The sequence below is a fragment of the Salvelinus fontinalis genome, chromosome 25, assembly GCF_029448725.1.
Source record: "Salvelinus fontinalis isolate EN_2023a chromosome 25, ASM2944872v1, whole genome shotgun sequence".
Taxonomy (NCBI): domain Eukaryota; kingdom Metazoa; phylum Chordata; class Actinopteri; order Salmoniformes; family Salmonidae; genus Salvelinus; species Salvelinus fontinalis.
In genome coordinates this window covers 36,151,043-36,171,607 of record NC_074689.1, presented here as the reverse complement: position 1 = coordinate 36,171,607, position 20,565 = coordinate 36,151,043, and the positions used below count along the sequence as shown (strand labels likewise).

The following is a 20,565-nucleotide window of genomic DNA, read 5'->3' as shown; positions in this document are numbered from 1 at the left end:
TCTCTCAGTCTGTGTGGAGTGGTATTGATCCCTCAGTCTGTGTGGAGTGGTATTGATCCCTCAGTCTGTGTGGAGTGGTATTGATCCCTCAGTCTGTGTGGAGTGGTATTGATCCCTCAGTCTGTGTGGAGTGGTATTGATCCCTCAGTCTGTGTGGAGTGGTATTGATCTCAGTCTGTGTGGAGTGGTATTGATCCCTCAGTCTGTGTGGAGTGGTATTGATCTCAGTCTGTGTGGAGTGGTATTGATCTCTGTCTGTGTGGAGTGGTATTGATCCCTCAGTCTGTGTGGAGTGGTATTGATCCCTCAGTCTGTGTGGAGTGGTATTGATCCCTCAGTCTGTGTGGAGTGGTATTGATCTCAGTCTGTGTGGAGTGGTATTGATCTCTGTCTGTGTGGAGTGGTATTGATCCCTCAGTCTGTGTGGAGTGGTATTGATCCCTCAGTCTGTGTGGAGTGGTATTGATCTCAGTCTGTGTGGAGTGGTATTGATCCCTCAGTCTGTGTGGAGTGGTATTGATCCCTCAGTCTGTGTGGAGTGGTATTGATCCCTCAGTCTGTGTGGAGTGGTATTGATCTCTCAGTCTGTGTCGAGTGGTATTGATCTCAGTCTGTGTGGAGTGGTATTGATCTCTGTCTGTGTGGAGTGGTATTGATCTCTGTCTATGTGGAGTGGTATTGATCCCTCAGTCCGTGTGGAGTGGTATTGATCTCTGTGTGGAGTGGTATTGATCCCTCAGTCCGTGTGGAGTGGTATTGATCCCTCAGTCCCTGTGGAGTGGTATTGATCCCTCAGTCTGTGTGGAGTGGTATTGATCCCTCAGTCCGTGTGGAGTGGTATTGATCCCTCAGTCCGTGTGGAGTGGTATTGATCTCTGTGTGGAGTGGTATTGATCTCAGTCTGTGTGGAGTGGTATTGATCTCTGTCTGTGTGGAGTGGTATTGATCCCTCAGTCTGTGTGGAGTGGTATTGATCTCAGTCTGTGTGGAGTGGTATTGATCCCTCAGTCCGTGTGGAGTGGTATTGATCTCTCAGTCCGTGTGGAGTGGTATTGATCCCTCAGTCCGTGTGGAGTGGTATTGATCTCTGTGTGGAGTGGTATTGATCCCTCAGTCTGTGTGGAGTGGTATTGATCCCTCAGTCTGTGTGGAGTGGTATTGATCCCTCAGTCTGTGTGGAGTGGTATTGATCTCTGTCTGTGTGGAGTGGTATTGATCCCTCAGTCTGTGTGGAGTGGTATTGATCTCTGTCTATGTGGAGTGGTATTGATCTCTGTCTGTGTGGAGTGGTATTGATCTCTGTCTGTGTGGAGTGGTATTGATCCCTCAGTCTGTGTGGAGTGGTATTGATCTCTGTCTGTGTGGAGTGGTATTGATCTCTGTCTGTGTGGAGTGGTATTGATCTCTCAGTCTGTGTGGAGTGGTATTGATCTCTCAGTCCGTGTGGAGTGGTATTGATCTCAGTCTGTGTGGAGTGGTATTGATCCCTCAGTCCGTGTGGATTGGTATTGATCCCTCAGTCTGTGTGGAGTGGTATTGATCTCTCAGTCTGTGTGGAGTGGTATTGATCTCAGTCTGTGTGGAGTGGTATTGATCCCTCAGTCTGTGTGGAGTGGTATTGATCCCTCAGTCTGTGTGGAGTGGTATTGATCTCTGTCTGTGTGGAGTGGTATTGATCTCTCAGTCTGTGTGGAGTGGTATTGATCTCAGTCTGTGTGGAGTGGTATTGATCCCTCAGTCTGTGTGTAGTGGTATTGATCTCAGTCTGTGTGGAGTGGTATTGATCCCTCAGTCCGTGTGGAGTGGTATTGATCTCTGTCTGTGTGGAGTGGTATTGATCTCTGTCTGTGTGGAGTGGTATTGATCCCTCAGTCTGTGTGGAGTGGTATTGATCTCTCAGTCTGTGTGGAGTGGTATTGATCTCAGTCTGTGTGGAGTGGTTTTGATCCCTCAGTCTGTGTGGAGTGGTATTGATCTCTCAGTCTGTGTGGAGTGGTATTGATCTCAGTCTGTGTGGAGTGGTTTTGATCTCAGTCTGTGTGGAGTGGTATTGATCCCTCAGTCTGTGTGGAGTGGTATTGATCTCTGTGTGGAGTGGTATTGATCTCTGTCTATGTGGAGTGGTATTGATCTCAGTCTGTGTGGAGTGGTATTGATCCCTCAGTCTGTGTGGAGTGGTATTGATCTCTGTGTGGAGTGGTATTGATCTCTGTGTGGAGTGGTATTGATCTCTGTGTGGAGTGGTATTGATCTCAGTCCCTGTGGAGTGGTATTGATCTCTCAGTCCCTGTGGAGTGGTATTGATCCCTCAGTCTGTGTGGAGTGGTATTGATCTCTCAGTCTGTGTGGAGTGGTATTGATCTCTCAGTCTGTGTGGAGTGGTATTGATCTCTCAGTCCCTGTGGAGTGGTATTGATCCCTCAGTCCGTGTGGAGTGGTATTGATCTCTGTGTGGAGTGGTATTGATCTCAGTCTGTGTGGAGTGGTATTGATCTCAGTCTGTGTGGAGTGGTATTGATCTCAGTCTGTGTGGAGTGGTATTGATCTCTGTCTGTGTGGAGTGGTATTGATCTCTGTCTGTGTGGAGTGGTATTGATCTCTGTCTGTGTGGAGTGGTATTGATCTCTGTCTATGTGGAGTGGTATTGATCTCTGTCTATGTGGAGTGGTATTGATCTCTGTCTGTGTGGAGTGGTATTGATCCCTCAATCTGTGTGGAGTGGTATTGATCTCTCAGTCTGTGTGGAGTGGTATTGATCTCTCAGTCCCTGTGGAGTGGTATTGATCCCTCAGTCTGTGTGGAGTGGTATTGATCTCTGTGTGGAGTGGTATTGATCTCAGTCCCTGTGGAGTGGTATTGATCCCTCAGTCCGTGTGGAGTGGTATTGATCTCTGTGTGGAGTGGTATTGATCTCAGTCTGTGTGGAGTGGTATTGATCTCTCAGTCTGTGTGGAGTGGTATTGATCCCTCAGTCCCTGTGGAGTGGTATTGATCCCTCAGTCTGTGTGGAGTGGTATTGATCTCTGTGTGGAGTGGTATTGATCTCTGTTTGTGTGGAGTGGTATTGATCTCTGTCTATGTGGAGTGGTATTGATCTCAGTCTGTGTGGAGTGGTATTGATCTCAGTCTGTGTGGAGTGGTATTGATCCCTCAGTCCCTGTGGAGTGGTATTGATCCCTCAGTCTGTGTGGAGTGGTATTGATCTCTGTGTGGAGTGGTATTGATCTCTGTCTGTGTGGAGTGGTATTGATCTCTGTCTATGTGGAGTGGTATTGATCTCTGTCTATGTGGAGTGGTATTGATCTCTGTCTGTGTGGAGTGGTATTGATCCCTCAATCTGTGTGGAGTGGTATTGATCTCTCAGTCTGTGTGGAGTGGTATTGATCTCAGTCTGTGTGGAGTGGTATTGATCTCTGTCTATGTGGAGTGGTATTGATCTCTGTCTGTGTGGAGTGGTATTGATCTCAGTCTGTGTGGAGTGGTATTGATCTCAGTCTGTGTGGAGTGGTATTGATCTCTGTCTGTGTGGAGTGGTATTGATCTCAGTCTGTGTGGAGTGGTATTGATCTCTCAATCTGTGTGGAGTGGTATTGATCCCTCAGTCTGTGTGGAGTGGTATTGATCCCTCAGTCTGTGTGGAGTGGTATTGATCCCTCAGTCTGTGTGGAGTGGTATTGATCTCAGTCTGTGTGGAGTGGTATTGATCTCAGTCTGTGTGGAGTGGTATTGATCTCAGTCTGTGTGGAGTGGTATTGATCTCAGTCTGTGTGGAGTGGTATTGATCTCTCAATCTGTGTGGAGTGGTATTGATCCCTCAGTCTGTGTGGAGTGGTATTGATCCCTCAGTCTGTGTGGAGTGGTATTGATCCCTCAGTCTGTGTGGAGTGGTATTGATCTCAGTCTGTGTGGAGTGGTATTGATCTCACAATCTGTGTGGAGTGGTATTGATCTCTGTCTGTGTGGAGTGGTATTGATCCCTCAGTCTGTGTGGAGTGGTATTGATCTCTCAGTCTGTGTGGAGTGGTATTGATCTCTCAGTCTGTGTGGAGTGGTATTGATCCCTCAGTCTATGTGGAGTGGTATTGATCTCTCAGTCCGTGTGGAGTGGTATTGATCTCTGTCTGTGTGGAGTGGTATTGATCCCTCAGTCTGTGTGGAGTGGTATTGATCTCTCAGTCTGTGTGGAGTGGTATTGATCCCTCAGTCCGTGTGGAGTGGTATTGATCTCTCAGTCTGTGTGGAGTGGTATTGATCTCTGTGTGGAGTGGTATTGATCTCTCAGTCTGTGTGGAGTGGTATTGATCCCTCAGTCTGTGTGGAGTGGTATTGATCTCTCAGTCTGTGTGGAGTGGTATTGATCCCTCAGTCTGTGTGGAGTGGTATTGATCTCTCAGTCTGTGTGGAGTGGTATTGATCTCTCAGTCTGTGTGGAGTGGTATTGATCTCTCAGTCTGTGTGGAGTGGTATTGATCCCTCAGTCTGTGTGGAGTGGTATTGATCCCTCAGTCTGTGTGGAGTGGTATTGATCTCTCAGTCTGTGTGGAGTGGTATTGATCTCTCAGTCTGTGTGGAGTGGTATTGATCCCTCAGTCTGTGTGGAGTGGTATTGATCTCTCAGTCTGTGTGGAGTGGTATTGATCTCTCAGTCTGTGTGGAGTGGTATTGATCTCTCAGTCTGTGTGGAGTGGTATTGATCCCTCAGTCTGTGTGGAGTGGTATTGATCCCTCAGTCTGTGTGGAGTGGTATTGATCTCTCAGTCTGTGTGGAGTGGTATTGATCTCTGTCTGTGTGGAGTGGTATTGATCTCTGTCTGTGTGGAGTGGTATTGATCTCAGTCTGTGTGGAGTGGTATTGATCTCTGTCTGTGTGGAGTGGTATTGATCTCAGTCCCTGTGGAGTGGTATTGATCTCTGTCTGTGTGGAGTGGTATTGATCCCTCAGTCTGTGTGGAGTGGTATTGATCTCTGTCTGTGTGGAGTGGTATTGATCCCTCAGTCTGTGTGGAGTGGTATTGATCCCTCAGTCTGTGTGGAGTGGTATTGATCCCTCAGTCCGTGTGGAGTGGTATTGATCTCTCAGTCTGTGTGGAGTGGTATTGATCCCTCAGTCCGTGTGGAGTGGTATTGATCTCTCAGTCTGTGTGGAGTGGTATTGATCCCTCAGTCTATGTGGAGTGGTATTGATCCCTCAATCTGTGTGGAGTGGTATTGATCCCTCAGTCCGTGTGGAGTGGTATTGATCTCTGTGTGGAGTGGTATTGATCCCTCAATCTGTGTGGAGTGGTATTGATCCCTCAGTCCGTGTGGAGTGGTATTGATCTCTGTGTGGAGTGGTATTGATCCCTCAATCTGTGTGGAGTGGTATTGATCTCTCAGTCTGTGTGGAGTGGTATTGATCTCTCAGTCTGTGTGGAGTGGTATTGATCCCTCAGTCCGTGTGGAGTGGTATTGATCTCTGTGTGGAGTGGTATTGATCCCTCAATCTGTGTGGAGTGGTATTGATCCCTCAGTCTGTGTGGAGTGGTATTGATCCCTCAGTCCGTGTGGAGTGGTATTGATCTCTCAGTCTGTGTGGAGTGGTATTGATCCCTCAGTCTGTGTGGAGTGGTATTGATCTCTCAGTCTGTGTGGAGTGGTATTGATCCCTCAGTCTGTGTGGAGTGGTATTGATCTCTCAGTCTGTGTGGAGTGGTATTGATCCCTCAGTCTGTGTGGAGTGGTATTGATCCCTCAGTCTGTGTGGAGTGGTATTGATCCCTCAGTCTGTGTGGAGTGGTATTGATCTCTCAGTCTGTGTGGAGTGGTATTGATCTCTCAGTCTGTGTGGAGTGGTATTGATCTCAGTCTGTGTGGAGTGGTATTGATCCCTCAGTCTGTGTGGAGTGGTATTGATCTCTGTCTGTGTGGAGTGGTATTGATCTCAGTCCCTGTGGAGTGGTATTGATCTCAGTCTGTGTGGAGTGGTATTGATCCCTCAGTCTGTGTGGAGTGGTATTGATCTCTGTCTGTGTGGAGTGGTATTGATCCCTCAGTCTGTGTGGAGTGGTATTGATCTCTCAGTCTGTGTGGAGTGGTATTGATCCCTCAGTCCGTGTGGAGTGGTATTGATCTCTCAGTCTGTGTGGAGTGGTATTGATCTCTCAGTCTGTGTGGAGTGGTATTGATCCCTCAGTCCGTGTGGAGTGGTATTGATCCCTCAGTCTGTGTGGAGTGGTATTGATCCCTCAGTCCGTGTGGAGTGGTATTGATCTCTGTGTGGAGTGGTATTGATCCCTCAATCTGTGTGGAGGGGTATTGATCTCTCAATCTGTGTGGAGTGGTATTGATCTCTCAGTCTGTGTGGAGTGGTATTGATCTCAGTCTGTGTGGAGTGGTATTGATCTCAGTCTGTGTGGAGTGGTATTGATCTCTGTCTGTGTGGAGTGGTATTGATCTCAGTCTGTGTGGAGTGGTATTGATCTCTCAGTCCCTGTGGAGTGGTATTGATCCCTCAGTCTGTGTGGAGTGGTATTGATCTCTCAGTCTGTGTGGAGTGGTATTGATCTCTCAGTCCCTGTGGAGTGGTATTGATCTCTGTGTGGAGTGGTATTGATCTCTCAATCTGTGTGGAGTGGTATTGATCGCTCAGTCCGTGTGGAGTGGTATTGATCTCTCAGTCTGTGTGGAGTGGTATTGATCTCTCAATCTGTGTGGAGTGGTATTGATCTCTCAGTCTGTGTGGAGTGGTATTGATCCCTCAGTCTGTGTGGAGTGGTATTGATCTCTCAGTCTGTGTGTAGTGGTATTGATCTCTCAGTCTGTGTGGAGTGGTATTGATCTCTCAATCTGTGTGGAGTGGTATTGATCTCTCAGTCTATGTGGAGTGGTATTGATCTCAGTCTGTGTGGAGTGGTATTGATCCCTCAGTCTGTGTGGAGTGGTATTGATCTCTCAGTCTGTGTGTAGTGGTATTGATCTCTCAGTCTGTGTGGAGTGGTATTGATCTCTCAATCTGTGTGGAGTGGTATTGATCGCTCATTCTGTGTGTAGTGGTATTGATCTCTCAGTCTGTGTGGAGTGGTATTGATCCCTCAATCTGTGTGGAGTGGTATTGATCTCTCAATCTGTGTGGAGTGGTATTGATCCCTCAATCTGTGTGGAGTGGAATTGATCTCTCAATCTGTGTGGAGTGGTATTGATCCCTCAATCTGTGTGGAGTGGTATTGATCCCTCAATCTGTGTGGAGTGGTATTGATCGCTCATTCTGTGTGTAGTGGTATTGATCTCTGTCTGTGTGGAGTGGTATTGATCCCTCAGTCCGTGTGGAGTGGTATTGATCCCTCAGTCTGTGTGGAGTGGTATTGATCCCTCAGTCTGTGTGGAGTGGTATTGATCTCTCAGTCCGTGTGGAGTGGTATTGATCTCTCAGTCCGTGTGGAGTGGTATTGATCTCTCAGTCCCTGTGGAGTGGTATTGATCTCTCAGTCCGTGTGGAGTGGTATTGATCTCTCAGTCTGTGTGGAGTGGTATTGATCTCTGTCTGTGTGGAGTGGTATTGATCTCAGTCCGTGTGGAGTGGTATTGATCCATCAGTCCGTGTGGAGTGGTATTGATCCCTCAGTCTGTGTGGAGTGGTATTGATCTCAGTCTGTGTGGAGTGGTATTGATCTCAGTCTGTGTGGAGTGGTATTGATCTCAGTCTGTGTGGAGTGGTATTGATCCCTCAGTCCGTGTGGAGTGGTATTGATCCCTCAGTCTGTGTGGAGTGGTATTGATCTCAGTCCGTGTGGAGTGGTATTGATCCTTCAGTCCGTGTGGAGTGGTATTGATCTCTGTCTGTGTGGAGTGGTATTGATCCCTCAGTCTGTGTGGAGTGGTATTGATCTCAGTCCGTGTGGAGTGGTATTGATCCTTCAGTCCGTGTGGAGTGGTATTGATCTCTGTCTGTGTGGAGTGGTATTGATCTCAGTCCGTGTGGAGTGGTATTGATCCATCAGTCCGTGTGGAGTGGTATTGATCCCTCAGTCTGTGTGGAGTGGTATTGATCTCAGTCTGTGTGGAGTGGTATTGATCTCAGTCTGTGTGGAGTGGTATTGATCCCTCAGTCCGTGTGGAGTGGTATTGATCCCTCAGTCCCTGTGGAGTGGTATTGATCTCTGTCTGTGTGGAGTGGCAGAAAGCCCCAGGAAGTATTTGGTATTTTATTAGGATCCCCATTAGCTGTTGCAAAAGCAGCATCTACTCTTCCTGGGGTCCACACAGAACAAGAAACATAATACAGAATGACATAATACAGAACATCATTAGACAAGAACAGCTCAAGGACAGAACTACATACATTTTAAAAAGCACACGTAGCCTCCATATCAATACAGACACACAGACTATCCAGGTCAAATAGAGGAGAGATGTTGTGCCACGAGGTGTTGCTTTATCTGTTTCTTTAAACCAGGTTTGCTGTTTCTTTGAGCAATATGAGATGGGAGTTCTATGCAATAAGGGCTCTGTATTAATACTGTACGCTTTCTTGAATTTGTTCTGGATTTGGGGACTGTGAAAAGACCCCTGGTGGCATGTCTGGTGGGGTAAGTGTGTGTTTCAGAGCTGTGTGTAAGTTGACTATGCAAACAATTTGGGATTTTCAACACATTAATGTTTCTTATAAAAAGAAGAAGTGATGCAGTCAGTCTGTTCTCAACTCTTAGCCAAGAGAGCCTGGCATGCATAGTATTTATATCAGCCCTCTGATTACAATGAAGAACAAGACGTGCCACTCTGTTCTGGGCCAGCTGCAGCTTAACTAGGTCTTTCCTTGCAGCACTTCACCACACGACAGGACAATAATCAAGATTAGACAAAACTAGAGCCTGCAGAACTTGTTTTTTGGAGTGTGGTGTCAAAAAAGCAGAGCATCTCTTTATTACGTCCAGACCTCTCCTCATCTTTACAACCATTGAATCCATATGTTTTGACCATGACAGTTTACAATCTAAGGTAACGCCAAGTAATTTAGTCTCCTCAACTTGTTCAACAGCCATACCATTCATTACCAGATTCAGCTGAGGTCTAGAACTTAGGGAATGATTTGTACCAAATAAAATGCTCTTAGTTTTAGAGATGATCAGGACCAGTAAATTACTGGCCACCCATTCCCAAACTGACTGCAAATCTTTGTTAAGGGTTTCAGTGACTTCATTAACTGTGGTTGCTGATGTGTATATGGTTGAATCATCAGCATACATGGACACACATGCTGTGTTTAATGCCAGTGGCTGGTCATTGGTAAAAATAGAAAAGAGTAGAGGGCCTAGAGAGCTGCCCTGCGGTACACCACACTTTACATGGTTGACATTAGAGAAGCTTCCATTATAGAAAACTCTTTGTGTTCTATTAGATAGATGGCTCTGAATCCACGATATGGCAGAGGTTGAAAAGCCATAACGCATACGTTTTTTCAACAACAGGTTATAGTCAAAAATATCAAAAGGCTGCACTGAAATCTAACAGTACAGCTCCCACAATCTTATAATTATATATATTTTTTCAACCAATCATCAGTCATTTGTGTCAGTGCAGTACATGTTGAGTGTCCTTCACTATAAGCATGCTGAAAGTCTGTTGTTAATTTGTTTACAGAGAAATAGAATTGTAACACAATTTTTTCCAACAGTTTGCTATGAGCTGGCAGCAAGCTGATTGGTCTGCTGTTAGAACCAGTAAAGGCCGCTTTACCACTCTTTGGTAGCGGAATGACTTTGCTTCCCTCCAGGCCTGAGGACAAAGACTTTGCTCTAGGCTCAGATTAAAGATATGACAGATAGTAGTGGCTATAGAGTCAGCTTCCATCCTCAGTAGCTGTCCATCTAAGTTGTCAATGCCAGGAGGTTTGTCATTATTGATCAATAACAGTCATTTTTCCACTTCTCCCACACTAACTTTACAACATTCAACATTGCACTGCTTTTCTTTCATTATTGGTTTTTTTTTATGCATGAATACAATGGCTCACTGTTCGTTGTTGGCACTTCCTGTCTAAGTTTGCCCGCTTTACAAATGAAATAATCATACAAATAATTGGCAACAGGAAATGGTTTCGTGATGAATAAGCCATCTGATTAGATGATAGATGGAGTTGAATTTGTCTTTCTGCCCATAATGTAATTTAAAATACTCCTAAGTTTTATTCCATCATTCTTTATATCATTGATCTTGGCTTCATAATACAGTTTCTTCTTCTTTGTGTTGAGTTTAGTCACATCATTTCTCAATTTGCAGTAAGGAAGCCAGTCAGATGTGCAGCCAGACTTATTAGCCACTCCTTTTTCCCCGTCTCTTTCAAACATACCGTTTTTCAATTCCTCATCAATCCATGGAGCCTCAACAGTTCTAACAGTCCGTTTCTTAACATGTGTTTGTTTATCAGTAATTGGATGAAGCAATTTCATAAATTCATCAAGTGCAGCATCTGGATGCTCCTCATTAATCACATCAGACCAACAAATATATTTAAGAGTCACATAAGAGTCACAGCAAAATGTTTTGTATGATCTCTTATACACTATTTTAGGCCCAGCTGTTGGAACTTTGGCTTTCCTGGATATAGCCACTATATTGTGATCACTGCATCCAATGGGTACGGATACAGCTTTAGAACAAAGTTCTACAGTATTAGTATAAATGTGATCGTTAATTGTGGATGATCTTGTTCCTGTAGTGTTTGTAAACACCCTGGTAGGTTGATTAATAACCTGAACCAGATTTCAGGAACTGGTTACAGTGAGAAGCTTCCTCTTGTAAACACCCTGGTAGGTTGATTAATAACCTGAACCAGATTACAGGCACTGGTTACAGTGAGACGCTCCTCTTGAGTGGACAGCTTGACGAAAACCAGTCAATATTCAGGTCCCCAATAAAGTAGACCTCTCTGTTTACATCACATACACGACTAAGCATTTCAAACATATTATCTAGATACTGACTGTTAGCACTTGGTGGCATATAGCAACACCCCAAAGAAAAGGCTTTAGATGTGCCAAGTGAACCTGCAACCACAACACTTCAATAACACTTGACATAAGATCCTCTAAGCATTACAGGGATATGGCTCTGAATATATACAGCGACACCTCCCCCATAAGCATTACAGGGATATGGCTCTGAATATATACAGCAACACCTCCCCCATAAGCATTACAGGGATATGGCTCTGAATATATACAGCAACACCTCCCCCATAAGCATTACAGGGATATGGCTCTGAATATATACAGAAACACCTCCCCCATAAGCATTACAGGGATATGGCTCTGAATATATACAGCAACACCTCCCCCATAAGCATTACAGGGATATGGCTCTGAATATATACAGAAACACCTCCCCCATAAGCATTTCTGTCTCTTCTATAGATGTTATATCCTTGTATTGCTACTGATGTATCATTAAAATAATTATCAGAGTGAGTCTCAGAAATGGCTAATATATGAATGTTATCTGATGTTAGTAAGTTATTGATTTCATTAACCTTATTTCAAAGGCTACATATTTTTATTTTTATTTTTTATTTCACCTTTATTTAACCAGGAGGCTAGTTGAGAACAAGTTCTCATTTACAACTGCGACCTGGCCAAGATAAAGCATAGCAGTGTGAACAGACAACAACACAGAGTTACACATGGAGTAAACAATAAACAAGTCAATAACATGGTAGAAAAAAAGAGAATCTATATACAATGTGTGCAAAAGGCATGAGGTAGGCAATAAATCGAATAATTACAATTTAGCAGATTAACACTGGAGTGATAAATCATCAGATGATCATGTGCAAGAAGAGATACTGGTGTGGGGGGTATTGTGATGTCATGATGGGGTATTGTGATGTCATTATAGAGATACTGGTGTGCAAAAGAGCAGAAAAGTAAATAAATAAAAGCAGTATGGGGGGTGAGGTAGGTAAATTGGGTGGGTAGTTTACAGATGGACTATGTGCAGCTGCAGCGATCGGTTAGCTGCTCGGATAGCAGATTTTTAAAGTTGTTGAGGGAGATAAAAGTCTCCAACTTCAGAGATTTTTTTTTTGCATTTTTGCATATATTAACATGGGCTAATTTCAGCCATTTCCTGGGTAGCTTATCAGAGACATAATACTGAAAAGAGCAAACAAAGCAAGAGAAAAAATATATACATTCAGCAGTCCATTAATCAATTGGGGGGTGGGGGGGTGTGTGTGTGTGTGTGTGTGTGTGTGTGTGTGTGTGTGTGTGTGTGTGTGTGTGTGTGTGTGTGTGTGTGTGTGTGCTGCAAGGTTGAAGCTACGAACCCATAGGCTCGGCTCTCTCATCCCTTCCAGGCTTCTGGGAGGGAGGATGGACAATGAGCCTGTCATGGCGGATGTTGTATTGATCTCTCAGTCCGTGTGGAGTGGTAGAAAGCCCCAGGAGTAGTTGAACGAGCCTTTTAACTGTCTCCTTCTGTCCTTAAATCATGTGTCTATTCTCCCCTGCATTGCGTCAACCAATGCCTGCGTCCCACGTCATCGACTGCAGTCGGGGTTCAGATGGATGTATGATATGTTAAATACCTATCCAGGCGTTGTAAGATCTGGCATACGTCTGCAATGTAGTCGGGAAGGAACTCCAGCTATGACTTGGTGTGTGTCTGTCCATCAGGAAGGAACTCCAGCTATGACTTGGTGTGTGTCTATTCCCCTCCCCTTTCCTCCTCTGGGTCTCTGTGATTGGTGTTAATGCTGGTGGGTCAGTTGCTTTGAGGATCCAGTGAATGATCTGCAAATCTTAAGTCTACTCTGTTATTGGGTGTCACTGATTAATTTTCTGGGTTCTCTCTTTCTCTCTCTATTTCTCTCTTTCTCTCTCTTTCTCTCCCTCTCTCTCTCTTTCTCTCCATCTCTCTCTCTCTCTCGCTCTCTTTCTCTCTCTCTCTTGCTCTCTGTCTCTTTCTCTCTCTCTCTCTGTCTCTTTCTCTGTCTCTCTCTTTCTCTCTCTCTCGCTCTCTGTCTGTTTCTCTCTCTTTCTTTCCCTTTGTCTTTTCTTCTCTCTGCCCCCCTCCCAATCTCTCTGCCTCTCCCTCCCCTCCTCTATCTGTTTCGCTCTCTCTCTTTCTGTGGGTGTTTCTACTCTAGTGGTGGCTCCCGGGCCTGGTCTTGGCCCCATCCCCATGTCCCAGTTTGGCACCATCTCGCGGCAGATCTCACGGCACAACTCTACCACCTCCTCAGTCTCTGTGGTTTCGGCCACGGGCACCTACCGCCGGGCGCCGTCCGTCACCTCCCAGTTCTCCCTGCAGCAGCAGCAGGCCCTACAGCTACAGCAGCAGCAGATACAGCAGCCGTACATTAACGGGGGAACCTCAACCTACCCCCAGAACTCAAGTAAGACACATGTCCCCCCCACCAACACCCCTCTATTAGACTGGAGATGGATAGATGGAAAGATAGATAGATAGATAGATAGATAGATTCCCTCTCAAGGGAACGGCACTTCCCTCTTGTCTTTACCAGCACAGGGGAGCTACACTATTCACTACTTTCCCTATGGACCTAGGTCAAAAGTAGCGCACTACATAGGGATTAGGGTGCCATTTGTGAATCAGCCAGTCACACTTTTAGAACAGGGTTTGCTACCCTGCTACCACCGAGTTCTACAACTCTCACTGGATGGCCCAGAAGCTAATTACGTCACTGTCACTCAAATAAAATAAAATAAAATTGTATTTGTCACATGCGCCGAACACAACAGGTACTTACAAGCCCTTAACCAACAATGCTTTAAGAAGTTTTAAGAAAAATAAGTGTTAAGTAAAAATAAAAAAGTAAAATAAAAAATTCAAGTTACAAATAATGAAACAGCAGCAGTCACTATATCAGATTGTCAGCTTGTACATGTGAACTTAGAGGAAATAACCATAGAAACGGACTGATTTCAGTCTCCTCCAGGTTCTAGTCTATGATTGTGATTGGCTTTGCAGGTCAGATGCCGGTGGCGACGCCACAGTCGTTTCCTCCTCAAGGTCAAAGGGCGGTCTCTTCATAGCAGTAGTACTGACTTCTCTCCTGTCAAAGTGCCTGTTAAGGCGTTTCTCCTCTCTGGTGAACGTCTTGTACATTGATGTAGAATATATTCTAGTCCTTGGATTCTCCAGCGGGTACATTCAATATGCCTCTGTTTAAGTACGATCTGAGGTTTTGTTAAATCACAATTTATTTGTGTTTTCACAACCTCTTTAAAGTGGTTGATTTTCCCCTCTCTCTTCTCTCCCTGTCCCCTCAAATGTACTAGCCAGCCCCCCCGAGAAGGTGACCCCAGCTCAAGGTGTCCACTAACTTAAGCACAGGGTTTATTTTCAGTCCTCTGTCCTGTACCCTTCCACTAAAACTCCTGTGGGAACACAGACACAGGCAGAACCTGGTGATGTGCAGGCGGACTGAACTCAATAACCTCATCGAGTCAAAATAGGAAGAAAAAAAAAACAAATGTCAAAAGAAGATTGAGAATAAAATGTGATGAAGTCAAGCTGTCGGCAGCCAGCTGTTCCCTTTTGAATTGAGATTCGCCTCAGCTCTCCCCTCTCCCATTCACTTGCACTGTGAAAGACCGGCTGGCGTTTAAATCTTACTGTCACCATGTTAACAGGCATCACCGTGTGCAGACGGTTGTCATTGAATGTTAAGATCCATCAGCACTAAGAGGACACTTGTCTTGTGTCCTAAATGGCACCCTATTCCCCAGAGGGCTCTGTCTAAAGCAGTGCACTATAAAGGGAATAGGGGGCTCTGTCTAAAGCAGTGCACTATAAAGGGAATAGGGGGCTCTGTCTAAAGCAGTGCACTATAAAGGGAATAGGGTAGCATTTGAGATGCACACACAGAACGGAGGAGGAGAAAGCTTCTCTCATGAGCCAGAACCCTCGCCCCCCCCCCCCCCCCCCCTTACATCACTTATAACTGTAGCCATTATTAAATACACTCTTCCTCTTGTCGTCGTGTCTAGTCCCAGTTCTACACCACATGCTGTAGATGCTAGAGATGTAGAGGCCTGGAACTTTCACATGATTCTTTTTCTACTCTCCTTTTTTTTAAAGTGACGTCATGAACCCGTCCGTGGCTGTTCCATAACACGACTTTCTGCAGCTGCTAATGAGCCACTTATCCAAGCATATATCACGGCATGACGTGCTTCCTTCAGTACAGATCCTGATTTAGACATGGGGGTTGACCTCGAGCCTATAGATTAACAGCCATTTTAAAACAGCATTAACAGTAGCCTTTCTAGGGGTGGAATTTGAAAAGATTAAATATTGGTGCCTATTTTATCTATTAATGTCAACAACAACAAAAAAATGTGTCATCATCTTTATTTAATTTCAGACAGAAACATCAAGCCGTCTATAAATGTGCATTTAGACGTCAGTGTGGACAGCTGCAACATGCTACTGTAGCTAGAGGAACCCCTGCTGTGATGCGTCGCTTGTCCCTGACCCTTGACCCTGACCTCTCTAAGGTCAGCTGTTTATTTTTAAAATGGTGGCAGCATAGAAATAGAGTCTGTAGAACGGGCCTCCCCATTTAAGTCAATGATGACATACTGGGTGGACCGGCAGCCATTGTAAGTGTACCCATGAGTTGACCAGTCAAATTTCCAGGATCAGAGGTTTCGAAGGCCTTATCGATTATATTTTTATGGGTGACACTCTTAACGCCACGGTTTGTGAACGTAACTCGGTTCATTGAGAGCCAGGGGCAGTAGGGTTGCAGACAGTCGTATGGCGACTCTACAATCATCTCATTCAGATTAGGATTAGGATTAGGAACTGGCAACGTGACAACAATCAAACCTAATCTCTGTATAATCCCTCAGTCTCTACAACAATAAAACCTAATCTCTGTATAATCCCTCAGTCTCTACAACAATAAAACCTAATCTCTGTATAATCCCTCAGTCTGTACAACAATAAAACCTAATCTCTGTATAATCCCTCAGTCTGTACAACAATAAAACCTAATCTCTGTATAATCCCTCAGTCTGTACAACAATAAAACCTAATCTCTGTATAATCCCTCAGTCTCTACAACAATAAAACCTAATCTCTGTATAATCCCTCAGTCTCTACAACAATAAAACCTAATCTCTGTATAATCCCTCAGTCTCTACAACAATAAAACCTAATCTCTGTATAATCCCTCAGTCTCTACAACAATAAAACCTAATCTCTGTATAATCCCTCAGTCTCTACAACAATAAAACCTAATCTCTGTATAATCCCTCAGTCTCTACAACAATAAAACCTAATCTCTGTATAATCCCTCAGTCTCTACAACAATAAAACCTAATCTCTGTATAATCCCTCAGTCTCTACAACAATAAAACCTAATCTCTGTATAATCCCTCAGTCTCTACAACAATAAAACCTAATCTCTGTATAATCCCTCAGTCTCTACAACAATAAAACCTAATCTCTGTATAATCCCTCAGTCTCTACAACAATAAAACCTAATCTCTGTATAATCCCTCAGTCTCTACAACAATAAAACCTAATCTCTGTATAATCCCTCAGTCTCTACAACAATAAAACCTAATCTCTGTATAATCCCTCAGTCTCTACAACAATAAAACCTAATCTCTGTATAATCCCTCAGTCTGTACAACAATAAAACCTAATCTCTGTATAATCCCTCAGTCTGTACAACAATAAAACCTAATCTCTGTATAATCCCTCAGTCTCTACAACAATAAAACCTAATCTCTGTATAATCCCTCAGTCTCTACAACAATAAAACCTAATCTCTGTATAATCCCTCAGTCTGTACAACAATAAAACCTAATCTCTGTATAATCCCTCAGTCTCTACAACAATAAAACCTAATCTCTTTATAATCCCTCAGTCTCTACAACAATCAAACCTAATCTCTTTATAATCCCTCAGTCTGTACAACAACCAAATACCTTGGGAAACCTGGACTCAGTCTCTGGCCTCGCTGAACTAAAAACCACAACCATAGATTTGTACACATTACATATTAAACTAATTTCCTTGTAGAAGTGCACAAAACTCATGACTAACCTTGCAATGTGTGTGTCTCTTAATTCTTGCAATGATAGTATTACATTGACTTGTGTTGGGGTACTCTGTTTCCTATTGACTTGGGTTGGGGTACTCTGTTTCCTATTGACTTGTGTTGGGGTACTCTGTTTCCTATTGACTTGTGTTGGGGTACTCTGTTTCCTGTTGACTTGTGTTGGGGTACTCTGTTTCCTGTTGACTTGTGTTGGGGTACTCTGTTTCCTGTTGACTTGGGGTACTCTGTTTCCTATTGACTTGTGTTGGGGTACTCTGTTTCCTATTGACTTGTGTTGGGGTACTCTGTTTCCTGTTGACTTGTGTTGGGGTACTCTGTTTCCTATTGACTTGGGTAGGGGTAATCTGTTTCCTATTGACTTGGGTTGGGGTACTCTATTTCCTGTTGACTTGGGGTACTCTGTTTCCTATTGACTTGTGTTGGGGTACTCTGTTTCCTATTGACTTGGGTTGGGGTACTCTGTTTCCTATTGACTTGTGTTGGGGTACTCTGTTTCCTGTTGACTTGTGTTGAGGTACTCTGTTTCCTGTTGACTTGGGGTACTCTGTTTCCTGTTGACTTGGGGTACTCTGTTTCCTGTTGACTTGGGGTACTCTGTTTCCTGTTGACTTGGGGTACTCTGTTTCCTGTTGACTTGGGGTACTCTGTTTCCTGTTGACTTGGGTTGGGGTACTCTGTTTCCTGTTGACTTGGGTTGGGGTACTCTGTTTCCTGTTGACTTGGGGTACTCTGTTTCCTGTTGACTTGGGGTACTCTGTTTCCTGTTGACTTGGGTTGGGGTACTCTGTTTCCTGTTGACTTGGGGTACTCTGTTTCCTGTTGACTTGTGTTGGGGTACTCTGTTTCCTATTGACTTGGGTTGGGGTACTCTGTTTCCTATTGACTTGGGTTGGGGTACTCTATTTCCTGTTGACTTGGGGTACTCTGTTTCCTATTGACTTGGGTTGGGGTACTCTGTTTCCTGTTGACTTGGGGTACTCTGTTTCCTGTTGACTTGGGTTGGGGTACTCTGTTTCCTGTTGACTTGTGTTGGGGTACTCTGTTTCCTGTTGACTTGGGGTACTCTGTTTCCTGTTGACTTGTGTTGGGGTACTCTGTTTCCTGTTGACTTGGGTTGGGGTACTCTGTTTCCTGTTGACTTGGGGTACTCTGTTTCCTGTTGACTTGTGTTGGGGTACTCTGTTTCCTATTGACTTGGGTTGGGGTACTCTGTTTCCTATTGACTTGGGTTGGGGTACTCTATTTCCTGTTGACTTGGGTTGGGGTACTCTGTTTCCTGTTGACTTGTGTTGGGGTACTCTGTTTCCTGTTGACTTGGGTTGGGGTAATCTGTTTCCTGTTGACTTGGGGTAATATTTTAATCTATTGTTGGTGACTGATATCTGTTCCTGTTTGTCTCGTCCTTCTTTCTGTCCTCTCTGTCTACTTTATATCCTTGATTTCTCTCTTTCGTTTGGTATGTGTGGGGGGGCTTCCCGTGGCTATAGCTGCCCCTCCTCCCCCCATGCCCCAGCTGACTCCACAGATACCTCTGACAGGCTTTGTGGCCAGGGTGCAGGAGAACAGTAAGTCCACAGGCCCAGCACACACTCTCTCTGTTCCCCAAATCACTCTCTCTGTGCCCCAAATCACTCTCCCTGTGCCCCAAATCACTCTCCCTGTGCCCCAAATCACTCTCCCTGTTCCCCAAATCACTCTCCCTGTTCCCCAGATCACTCTCCCTGTTCCCCAGATCACTCTCCCTGTTCCCCAGATCACTCTCCCTGTTCCCCAGATCACTCTCCCTGTTCCCCAGATCACTCTCCCTGTTCCCCAAATCACTCTCCCTGTTCCCCAGATCACTCTCCCTGTTCCCCAAATCACTCTCCCTGTTCCCCAGATCACTCTCCCTGTTCCCCAAATCACTCTCCCTGTTCCCCAGATCACTCACCCAATCACACACAGCATGCTTTGTGCCTGTTCACTCAACTGTCCTGCCTGCCTGCCTGTCTGTCTGTCCTGCCCATCCGTCTGTCCTGTGCAGTAGACAGCTCTTATCTATTGTCTGTGTTAATAAAAAGTATTCTCAGAAAGACGCTTATTGCCATTGACACCCATTGCTTTCTCCACTATGCAGACACTGAGGACAAATAGTGTAAAAAGTGTCTCCATTCCAAGATTATTCAGGAGAATGTATAATGGAGTAAGCAGCTGAATTAGTATTTCTACAAAGTCCCACGTGTGTGATAAGGTATACAATGCATTCGGAAAGTATTCAGACCCCTTCACTTTTGCCTCATTTTGTTACGTTACAGCCTTACTCTAAAATTGATCCAATCTACACACAATAGCCCATAATGACATCACAATACCCCATAATGACAAAGCAATGAAATAGTTTTTAAATTTTTTTGCTCATTTATAAAATAAACAAAACCTGAAATATCACATTTACATAAGTATTCAGTCCTTTAATCAGTATTTGGTTGAAGTACCTTTCGCAGCGATTACAGCCTCGAGTCTTCTTGGGTATGACGCTACAAGCTTGGCACACCTGTAAATGGGGAGTTTCTCCCATTCTTCTCTGCAGATCCTCTCAAGCTTTGTCAGGTTTGTTGAAGCACCTTTGGCAGCAATTACAGCATCGAGTCACTCTGGAGCAGGTTTTCATCAAGGATTTCTCTCTGTACTTTGCTTCGTTCATCTTTGCCTTGATCCTGACTAGTCTCCCAGTCCCTGCCACTGAAAAACATCCCCACAGCATCATACTGCCACCACCATGCTTCACCGTAGGGATGGTGCCAGGTTTCCTCCAGGCGTGACGCTTGGCATTCAGGCCAAAGAGTTAAATCTTTGTTTCATAAGACCAGAGAATCTTGTTTCTCATGGTCTGAGAGTCCTGTGTCTCGACACAATCCTGTCAGAGCTCTACGGACAATTCCTTCAACCTCATGGCTTGGTTTTTGCTCTGACATACACTGTAAACTGTGGGACCTTATATAGACAGGTGTGTGTGCCTTTCCAAATCATGTCCAATCAATTGAACTCACCACAGGTGGACTCCAATCAAGTTGTAGAAACATCTCAAGGATGATCAATGGAAACAGGAAGCACCTGAACTCAATTTCGAGTCTCATAACAAAGGGTCTTAACACTTATGTAAATGAGGTATTTCTGTTTTTTGTTTTACATTGCAAAAAAACAAACAAACATGTACTCCATTTTAGAATAAGGCTGTAATGTAACAAAATGTGGAAAAAGTCAAGGGGTCTGAATACTTTCCGAAGACGCTGTATGTTAAGTATAATCTATAATTTCACCCCCCAAAAAATCACAGAATGAGCGGCACATATTGAAGGACTAAACATAGTGTGTACTGTGTGATCAACAGACAAATAGTCTGCATGCTTTCATGTATCTCTAAAGAAGCTTAGCCTGCTATTGTTAAGACAGATTTATGTCTGTGTTAAGACAGATTTATGTCTGTGTTAAGACAGATTTATGTCTGTGTT

At 44.5% G+C, this 20,565-nt stretch overlaps 1 protein-coding gene across 7 annotated transcripts in view; it reads left to right on the top strand.

Moving 5' to 3' along the window:
* The window catches only part of LOC129823243 (abl interactor 1-like), a 131,665-nt gene that overhangs the window by 108,548 nt on the left and 2,552 nt on the right, over positions 1-20,565 (top strand). For 3 of the 7 annotated variants that reach the window (XM_055882140.1, XM_055882138.1, XM_055882141.1), the window contains one exon: positions 13,121-13,369. The exons of 2 other annotated variants lie outside the window; for them this stretch is intronic. In XM_055882140.1, the coding sequence (XP_055738115.1) occupies positions 13,121-13,369 (249 nt within the window). Of the gene's footprint in view, positions 1-13,120; positions 13,370-18,561; positions 18,640-20,565 lie in introns of all 7 variants that reach the window. 2 more of the 7 variants (XM_055882136.1, XM_055882137.1) reach the window with 1 other exon arrangement.